This window comes from Ylistrum balloti, unplaced genomic scaffold (genome assembly GCF_031769215.1).
Source record: "Ylistrum balloti isolate Yb309-2 unplaced genomic scaffold, AGI_CSIRO_Ybal_v1 Utg370392, whole genome shotgun sequence".
Taxonomy (NCBI): Eukaryota; Metazoa; Mollusca; class Bivalvia; order Pectinida; family Pectinidae; genus Ylistrum; species Ylistrum balloti.
Window position 1 is genome coordinate 830,218 of NW_026782271.1, and position 10,966 is coordinate 841,183.

The 10,966-nt window shown below is 35.3% G+C and overlaps 1 protein-coding gene across 1 annotated transcript; it reads left to right on the forward strand.

The window, feature by feature from the left end:
• The first annotated feature begins 440 nt into the window (after positions 1-440).
• Positions 441-7,288, forward strand: LOC132554335 (carbohydrate sulfotransferase 3-like). Its single transcript, XM_060218641.1, has 3 exons — positions 441-568; positions 5,683-5,895; positions 6,502-7,288. Exons 1-3 carry the CDS (start codon positions 441-443, stop codon positions 7,286-7,288), a joined length of 1,128 nt encoding a protein of 375 aa, XP_060074624.1.
• Positions 7,289-10,966: the final 3,678 nt, after the last annotated feature.

The following is a 10,966-nucleotide window of genomic DNA, read 5'->3' on the forward strand; positions in this document are numbered from 1 at the left end:
TTTCGTTTATTTATTTTTTTAATTTGTTTTTTACTGGTGTGTAAACTGCATTGTTCTATAGTTACTTACAACAGAAAAAAACTAACATTCAAAACTATATCTGAAAGTGAATTCAAAGTTATTCTACACATTAAAATTAAATACCATTAACTAGTGAAAATCGATAAGTGACAATCTCGATCAGTTACTAATAGTTATTCATTTATCTCAAGTTTACTCCGTGGATTTTAGAATCATTTTACAGATAAGTGTGGACCATGACTGGAACCTTTAATATCCTCAGCCATATTACATACGAACCAGATGAATTATACATGAAGTATGTACGACTGTTATGCCTGAATTCACACTAACATATTGATATGCTCGGTTCAAACAAGCTGATATTGAATTTATCTCCAGTGGGTGCCCCGGCCTCAGAGCCTTTATACTAGACAACAATGACGAGGAATCTTCTTCAGAAGATCAGGTTAAAACATTTGATGTGCGGTGCAATACTTACTTTGCTAGTCATCGTTGTTTTATGGATGCGGGTAACAATCGAAAATGTGTATGTCGACATCGAACGGTATGTATACTCAATATCTATTACTACAAAACGTAACCGTGTGTAGAATATAGCACTTCATCTGATTGGCAGGTTAAACTCAAAGATACACTATATATGATATGTACGTATAGTGAGCTCTTGGGGGTTTCAGTGTATTTCTGTATTCTCTATAAAGAAAACAATGTACCGATAGTGCTATCAAATCTATATTTATCCGAGACTGATGTTTCTATTTGACACTTTTCCTGACAAATATTACTAAACATCAGTAATATTGATTTCAGTATTGAGTATTTTGTCTATAACTTCTCATTTCACTGATTCTAGACATCAATATTGTTGGAATATTCGATATTTTTCCAATATTGTCCTCCCCAAATTTCTATTACATTGAAAACATTTTACGTTTAAAAAAATGAGGTATCATTCTTACAAGTGTGATTTAACGGAATAAATGCAATCCCAACCCCCCCCCCCCAAAAAAAAAAAAAATAATAAAATTATATAATAGAAAACAAATAAACAAACAAGCAAACGAGAATAATATATCACGTTTTCTTTTCAAGCATTTTTGGACATGTTATAAAATAGTCTTCACTGACAAAGAAATTTCAGAGAAATTACAACCGTTTCACATTTTCTTGTGTGAGAGTTTATATAGAAACAAATCAAATAAACGCGTTTCACTTTTAATTATTATTAATATTCTACGTGCCACTTACTTTTCATATATTTAGTTAGTTTATCATTGACTTCACAAAAATGTAGGTAAATATTTTGTAGAATTGATTTCAATATTCGAAAGCCAGTTGCATTACTCAGTATATAGAACCAATACATGTTTGGACGCACATACGGAATGGTCGTTACGGTTCCAATCATCACTGCTTACCTGTAGGTTAATTGTTTGCTTTTTTGTATCGATGCTGTAATACATTTCATATCATTTCTTTATCGATTTTACCTTAAACCATATTTACACTGTTCACCTACTGTTGTGTCCCCAACAAAGACTGATCGCTATCACAGAAATTGATTATTGGAAACTGATCTTTGCAACGGTATTGTGTGTAGTATATCAAAACTAATATGTTCATAATTATTCACATCAGACTCATCCTCTTTCATTTACCAAGCGACAGTTGATTTCCGGCTCAATATAGACCGCACCACATCTAAACATATTTTTTATACATATACATTATATATAACCACAAACAGACGTGCTAAACAATACACACTTGTTTCCTGTGATATTTGGTTTATACAACGTGTATGATGTCTGTGTTGGATCATTACACTAATTTTATCCACGAGTTTCAATATATTATTTAATGAGAGGATACTCTAAAGGTTAACTGACATGCTCCATATTTATTTTATTTCGTTTTTTAGAAATACACACATTCGTTTTATCGAAATAATATTTTATTTCGTTTTTTCGAAATAATAATTCGTTTTTTCGAAATAATATTTCGCTTTTTCGAAATAATTTTTCGAAAAAACGAAATAAAATAAGTATGGAGCATGTCAGTTAACGGGCTCCGTATTAAGGTGACACACACCGAAATACTTAGATTTTAATTTGTACTCGGTTTTTGAATACACTAGAATCTGTTGTCCCAATGTGTTGAATTCAACAGTTAACATAACATAAAGTAATATTTGATGTCCCAATGTGATGAGTTGACTATTTAACATTTATGGAAAGTAATATATGGTGTCTCTGTTGTGACGAGTTGACCTGCTGACATAATGTAAAGTAATATCTGTTGTCTCAATGTGACGGGGTGACCATTTAACATAATGTAAATTAATATGAATTTGCTCTGTTGTGTCGAGTTGACCATTTGGCATAATGTAAAGTAATATATGTTGTCTCTGTTGTGATGGTGTCGACCAATTCATAATGTTATCTGTTGTCTCAATGAGACGAGCTGATCAACTAATCTAATATATGGTAACATCTGTTTCTTAATGTGACAAGTTGACCAACTGATAAAACATAAAGTAATATATGTTGTCTCAATGTCACGAGTTGACTGTTTGACAAAATGTTAAGTTATTTTGTCTCTGTTGTCACGAGATGAAAATTTGACATAATCGTTTGTCTCTGGTGTGACGATGTTGACCAATTGACGAAAGTTATATCTGTTGTGTCAATGTGATAACGTGACAATGGAGTCTATTTTTGTATCAGTTATCTCTTTTTGACCAGAAAATAGAATTGTTAGGACACGAACGTAAATCCAAATCGGCCTATACAAATACATAACTATAGAAGAACGGATGCTTTTAACCTATACTTGAAAGGTATTTTCTCCACACTAATTGCACCATCCCTTTACAGAATGTACAGTGCATTGGTTCTCAACACAAAGTGTTATTCTCCATACTTAGTACAGTTTCCTATATATAGGCTGCTCTTAAGCTATGTTACCGGCTCCGCACTCTATGGATTGCCTTCATGTTAAGTGTAAAATCCAATAAGTGTACCATTCCAACATAAAGTGCCTAGTCCCATACTTAGTGCCCCCGTCCCTTATACTAAGTGCCCCCGTTCTCTATACTAAGTGTCCCGTCCCCACACTCCGTGCCCCGTCCCCTATACTAAATGCCCCGTACCCTATAATAAGTGCCCCCGTTCTCTATACTAAGTGTCCCGTCCTCACTCTCCTTGCCCCGTCCCTTATACTAAATGCCCCCGTCGTCTATATTTAGTGTCCCGTCCCCACACTCCGTGCCCCGTCCCCTATACTAAGTGCCGCGTCCCCTGTAATAAGTGCCCCCGTCCTCTATACTAAGTGTCCAATCCCCACACTCCGTGCCCTGTCCCCTATACCTGGTGCCTAGTCCCATACTAAATGCCTCGTCCTCTATACTAAGTGCCCCGTCACTGCACTCCGTGCCCCGTCCCCTTTACTAAGTGCCCCATTCCCTATGCTAAGTGCCCCGTCCTCTTTACTAAGTGCCCCGTTCCCTATGCTAAGTGCCCCGTCCTCTATACTAAGTGCCCCATTCCCTATGCTAAGTGCCCCGTCCTCTATATTAAGTGCCCTGTCCCCTTTATTAAGTGCCCCGTTCCCTATGCTAAGTGCCCCGTTCCCTATGCTAAGTGCCCCGTCCTCTATACTAAGTGCCCCGTTCCCTATACTGTGTGCCCCGTCACCACACTCTGTGCTCCGTCTCCTTTACTAAGCGTAATGTCCTCTAAACAATGTATACTGTCCTCACACTAAATATACCGATTCCTTACTAGATGTGTTGTCCTCATACCTGTTCCTTACTAAGTGTGTCGTCATCATACCGGTTCCTTACTAAGTGTATCGTCCTCATACCTGTTCCTTACTAAGTGTATCGTCCTCATACCGGTTCTTTACTAAGTGTATCGTCCTCATACCGTTTTTATACTAAGTGTATCGTCCTCACACCGTTCCTTACTAAGTGTATCGTCCTCATACCTGTTCCTTACTAAGTGTATCGTCCTCATACCTGTTCCTTACTAAGTGTATCGTCCTCATACCGTTTTTATACTAAGTGTATCGTCCTCATACCTGTTCCTTACTAAGTGTATCGTCCTCATACCTGTTCCTTACTAAGTGTGTCGTCATCATACCTGTTCCTTACTAAGTGTATCGTCCTCATACCGTTTTTATACTAAGTGTGTCGTCATTATACCGGTTCCTTACTAAGTGTGTCGTCCTCATACCTGTTCCTTACTAAGTGTATCGTCCTCATGTCTGTTCCTTACTAAGTGTATCGTCCTCATACCGTTTTTATACTAAGTGTGTCGTCATCATACCGTTTTTATACTAAGTGTGTCGTCATCATACCTGTTCCTTACTAAGTGTATCATCCTCATACCTGTTCCTTACTAAGTGTATCGTCCTCATACCGGTTCCTTACTAAGTGTATTGACCTCATACTAAGTGGACCGCCCCAACACAAAATCTATCGACCCACACCAAGTATACCATCCCCATACTGCTCCAAATGCTCAAGTGCCGCCTCCTATGATAAAGGTTCGATACCACATAAACCCTGCATAGTCACATGTTTAGTTCAAATGAATCCTATAATGTCGACTGTGCCATTATATAAATACATTTGTGTGTGTCGTATGGAAAGTCAGCAAAGTAATTTTGCCACGATTCTAATTCATTATTGATGAGGCATAACAACTACACCGACAACATCGGTAAACAACAGTGGTCACATAGGAATCAGGTTTTATAGCTTCACGGTCGTGTGATTATGTTGCTTGTTATTTTAGTGTGAATTCCCTTAGCTGTAGTTCTCCACGGACGGAGTACACACACGTTTCTCTTCTTCTTTTTTTTTTTTATCACAGACAGACATTTAATAGCAAATATTAATGAGAATTCTTATAGTCTAGAGAGTTTGGTATGTCGGGAATTTCGGTTCGATTATTTGTGTAATTGTTGAAGCGAATGGAACATTTTACAGTGTTTCAATAATATACAGAAACTCGGAAACAATAGAACGTGATAATGGATATCTGTATGAAAATATTTTTCATATGGAAGAATAATTTCTGAAATAAAAGAACGATGGTAACATTTTTTTTACAAAAGTATTTATTTAGTTAATTCCTTTTTTCAGGATATTTCTGAACATACTGAAAACTACTTTTGGGGGAATGCGGCATATTATGATGTGATAGAATTGTTCAACTCTTTGAATGAAATTGATATAATTTGTTATCTCATTTTACCTTTATGGGGGTGACGGGAAAGAGGGCCGGGGATAATATGGTAGCACAGGGACCTACTACTTGGTCACAATCTAGGTGAATATGGATGTAACCTCGTCTATTTCTAGGGTTTAAGACATTTTGTGGGGACAGACCTGTTTATCAAGGACTTCCTCTACATACCCAGTATCCTTTTATAGACGTTTCGTCGCCAACATAGTTTCACAAATATCGTTACCCAGTTCTTTCCTAAACTGATTGAGAAAATTTTGCGTTATTCTTGCCTTTTAGATATTGTTTTAATTGTATCTATGTTGCACATATCGAGACTTTGTCCGAACAGCGGGTATCGGAAAATGAGGTAGGTTATATAATTTGCACCTTGTCTTATTCCTATACTGCTACATATCGATTTCAGGACAGTCAATCCAATCCGGCCTCCGAATTTTTCCAAAAAAATGATAAGCGACGTACTCTTCATCGGCTACGTCATGGGAGGCACCGTATTTCCGGCTGAGGTACTGGGCATGCGCCCTGGACATTTTTACGTGCACGAACCCCTTCACAAAATCGCCAAGTATCAATATTTCAAGCCTGGCTATGTCTGTAACATGATGAATATGAATTGCAAGTAAGTGGTGTCGTTTCTTAACGAAAACCTGAATCCTTAGCTCGTTGATATGTGACATTTTCCCCGGAAACAGTATGTACCAGTAACAAATAGGACGATATAGGAATAAATTCGTCGGTATTTTTAATGAAAAACCGTAAACTGAAAATTTCTGTCTCTAAAATGATAATTCCATGCTTATGTTATTAATTTGATCGGTTATACTCATTTAAGATATAATCAGTTGTATGCGTGTATCAAATATCAATTCATTAAAGATGAAAATCAGCACGGAATTATCATTTTAGAAACAGAAATTGTCAGTCTAGTAGGGACTTGTTACGAAACGTATGATGAAATAGCGACACTCACTGAATCGCACTATGTCGTATTTTATATACTCATAACCATGGCAACTTGAATTCTCTTCCTCTCGATCTGACTGACATTGACATTATCTTAATGGGGGTGCTTTTTTAACATATCAACATGGTGACCAGCAATTCTTAAACTGTTCGTCTCTTCATCAATTTGCATGTATGCCTAACTTCACCTCTGATGCGCCTTTCGCCCTAGGAAATACAAGAAGGTACTGTAACGTCATGTGATTTTTGTTTGTATTTTCAGCGCTACTCAAGTGGCTGACAGAGAGGCACTCGGTATTGTTAATGCTGTGTATCAATGCGACAACACTCGTTACAGAGGACACTTGCGGATGTGGCAGTTACGCAAAATTGTTGGCGACCAGTTAACCTGGCAACGAAGCATGCAGGTACATTGTGGAGGCGGACAGCATAAGGATTGTCGAGGAAAGCTTTTAAGTCAATGTTCTCATTCGATGTCAAGGGTCGTTAGTACCCCTCGACTAAGTTTAAGTCTTGCTTCACGTTTATTGACACAACTGCCCAATCTGAAAATCGTTCATGTATATCGTGATCCTAGAGCGATAATGTATTCAAATATTCATGCTAAATGGTCTTTTCCTGACGGAGAAATGGACACAGCCAAATCGCTTTGTTTAAAAATGAATGCCGATTTGGCCGAATCCGTTCATATAAAAAACGTTTTCCCCAACAAATTCCTAACTGTTTTTCATGAACAACTGGCGACAGCACCAGAAAAGACAATGCAAAAAATATTTGATTTTGTTGGATATGAAATGGATGAAAATGAATCGGTAATTAAGAAGTTCAAGACACTATTTTACGAAAACTCTACATTGAAACCGAGGACATGGAGAACGCATGCGTCGTGGTCTTTTGTTAAAGTTATTAATGAAGCATGCGCAGGGCTTTATCGCTCACTTGGTTATCCAGACTTAGCCGATAGATACGAAGTATCCAATAACAGCATACCACTTTTGATATCGACAACTGGTAACAACATACCAGCTCTAAATGACACCGTCAAGTAGTTTGGTTTTAAAACGTTGGCAACGAAATCTGTGTTGTAACTGTAAGACATTGTAAGACAATGACTTTGTAGCTGTTTTGATTTGTTGGTTGTAACAGTTTGTACATTATCTTATAGTGAGAATCACAGCAGTAGACGTTTATTGAATGTTTAGTTGAAATATATTTCTTGTTTCATTTTACTTCAATTTAGATACAACTTAATAATGACATGTTTTAGATTTCATTACTGCATCAGATAAGGAATATAGGACACCTTCTTCGATGACACTCAGCAAACATTTATCGACCTACTTCATCAACGGCATTTGTTAACATAGTAACTTTACTTCATCAGCAATATTTGTTGACAGTAACTTTACTTCATCAGCAATATTTGTTGACAGTAACTTAAGTGCATCAGCAATATTTGTTGACATAGTAACTTTAGTGCATCAAAAATATTTTTGACAGTAACTTTAGTGCACCAACAATATTTGTTGACAGTAACTTTACTTCATCAGCAATATTTGTTGACAGTAACTTTAGTGCATCAACAATATTTGTTGACATAGTAACTTTAGTGCATCAGCAATATTTGTTGACATAGTAACTTTAGTGCATCAAAAATATTTTTGACACAGTAACTTTAGTGCACCAACAATATTTGTTGACAATAACTTTAGTGCACCAACAATATTTGTTGACAGTAACTTTAGTGCACCAACAATATTTGTTGACATAGTAACTTTAGTGCATCAGCAATATTTGTTGACACAGTAACTTTAGTGCATCAAAATATTTTTGACACAGTAACTTTAGTGCACCAACAATATTTGTTGACAATAACTTTAGTGCACCAACAATATTTGTTGACAGTAACTTTAGTGCATCAGCAATATTTGTTGACACAGTAACTTTAGTGCATCAAAATATTTTTGACATAGTAACTTTAGTGCACCAACAATATTTGTTGACAATAACTTTAGTGCACCAACAATATTTGTTGACATAGTAACTTTAGTGCATCAGCAATATTTGTTGACACAGTAACTTTAGTGCATCAAAAATATTTTTGACACAGTAACTTTAGTGCACCAACAATATTTGTTGACAATAACTTTAGTGCACCAACAATATTTGTTGACAGTAACTTTAGTGCACCAACAATATTTGTTGACATAGTAACTTTAGTGCATCAGCAATATTTGTTGACACAGTAACTTTAGTGCATCAAAATATTTTTGACACAGTAACTTTAGCGCATCAACAATATTTGTTGACATAGTAACTTTAGTGCACCAACAATATTTGTTGACATAGTAACGTTAGTGCACCAACAATATTTGTTGAGTGCACAACAATATTTGTTGACATAGTAACTTTAGCGCACCAACAATATTTGTTGACATAGTAATATTAGTGCACCAACAATATTTGTTTACATAGTAACTTTAGTTCATCAGCAGTATTTGTTTACATGGTAACTTTTGTGCACCAACAATATTTGTTGACATAGTAACTTTAGTGCACCAACAATATTTGTTGACACAGTAACTTTAGTGCACCAACAATATTTGTTGACATAGTAACTCTAGCGCACCAACAATATTTGTTGACATAGTAACTTTAGTGCACCAACAATATTTGTTTACATAGTAACTTTAGTGCACCAACAATATTTGTTGACATAGTAACTTTAGTGCACCAACAATATTTGTTGACATAGTAACTTTAGCGCATCAATGACATTTGTTGACATATTAACTTTAGCGCATCAATGCCATTTGTTGACATAGTAACTTTAGCGCATCAATGCCATTTGTTGACATATTAACTTTAGCGCATCAATGCCATTTGTCGACATATTAACTTAAGCGCATCAATGCCATTTGTTGACATAGGTACTCTGGTACAATTTAAGCTAGCTTTCTTGGGTACATTTGTTGCTTAGTTTATATTTGCAACATCTTTCTCACATCATTCTGTAGACAGTTAACGAAATAACACAATAAATCATCTTGGCGAATATCTAGACATATAGACTTTGAAAACCAGCAGAATGTTCTTTCCACGACCACCAAAAAAAACCCAAAACACCATTTAAACAGCATCTTCATACATCATTTCTTTATTTCACCTGGTATATAGTTTTACAGCAGAAAAAAAACTCATAGACAATCTCTTGACTCTAAAAGATCCAGACTTGTTGCATTGGTCAATATGAATAAGATTTACATGGATTTTTAACATAGAAATAAGTAACGTCACAATGAAGGGCGCTAGTTTTAGTGCCATTACATGCTTTTTATTTCCGAACTTCTGTTACAAATATTAAATATAAAACACATAGCTAAACCCTTGAATATAAGCTATTGTTTACACTGTACTTAGCTGTCATTAGTTTAGAGTTTCATGGCTTGTTGTCGAAAGAAGCTCATTTCAATTTGTCTGTTTTGTTTTGTTTTTGTTTTGTTTTTGTTTTCTTTATTTTTTTGTTTTGTTTTGAAATTCATAGCTTATTTGTGATATCGGCTGATTTTTTCTGATAACGGTGTGTATCGACGGGAACTATCTATTTAGAAATCTTTGATGATGTTCATGTTCGACTCGTAGAATACCCCAACATGAAACATTTGAATAAATAAATAAATAAATAAATAAATAAACAAATACCAATAGTCAAGGGTATTGTTTTCTTTAACATAATAAACGCACTTCCATTGTTTATGTTTGAACATTTGCTCTTAAAGGGCGCTGACAATATCAATAAAACCGTAGTAAAGGAGAAGTCATATCGAGTTAGAATTTACAATATACAAAACACATTTCTATATCAAATAAATCCGAAAATATTTAGAGGGGTCATTTCCGATATAGTAGACGTTATATAAAACCTTAATTACTCATTAATATTATCTAAAGCCATCATGCATGCGAACATCGCTTTCGATCTATCTCTCATTACTATGACCACGGACTGAACTTTAGATCTAAGTCCTAGATATTGCATTGAATTGTCTCCCTTTTATAGACTGTAGTTGTGTTTAATAGACAAATCGTCACGTCAACGGAATCAACGGTAATAATAAATCTATAGTATGAACCAATATCTCAGTGTTATTCTACTACATGAAAGCTTTTAAGACAACTCCATTAAGATCTAACGATAACACACTCATTGAAAATCTTGCCCGAAGCAGTTAATATACTTATTACGCCATACTATTAGATCGAGCATTGGGAGCTGAGTAATATAAATGGAATTATATTAAATTAAACTTCATACATTAAACGCAATGCATTTGCAGTTTTTAATTGATTGCGTCACTGTTATGATAACCCCATCATGTTTAGGAAAGTATGATGTTGAAATGGCAATCCTTATATATACATATATATATATTCCAGCTGAATTTGATTCCTTATCAGTGATCAGATACGTATCTTTTACATTGTTTTTGTTCAAATTAAAAGCAATGTCCAACGTACTACAAATCTAAAATTTTACATACGAGTAATATTGTTCCTTTACATTGCGCAGTTTAGACAATAAACACATGTTTTGTAAATTACATATAAGTATGAAATGGACATAGCGAGTCAAAGTCAATTTTCGACAAAACTTTGATTTTGAGATAGAACAGTCTTACACACATAACGAATGTCTATTCGTTACTTATATGTATAAACTTTACTGT

Excerpts from the sequence above, each read along its gene's own strand:
- LOC132554335 (XM_060218641.1), top strand. The coding sequence starts at position 441 with ATGACGAGGAATCTTCTTCAGAAGATCAGGTTAAAACATTTGATGTGC. Across the intron at positions 569-5,682 it reads GTGTATGTCGACATCGAACG|GACAGTCAATCCAATCCGGC; the intron begins GTATGTATACTC and ends TATCGATTTCAG. Across the intron at positions 5,896-6,501 it reads ATGATGAATATGAATTGCAA|CGCTACTCAAGTGGCTGACA; the intron begins GTAAGTGGTGTC and ends TTGTATTTTCAG.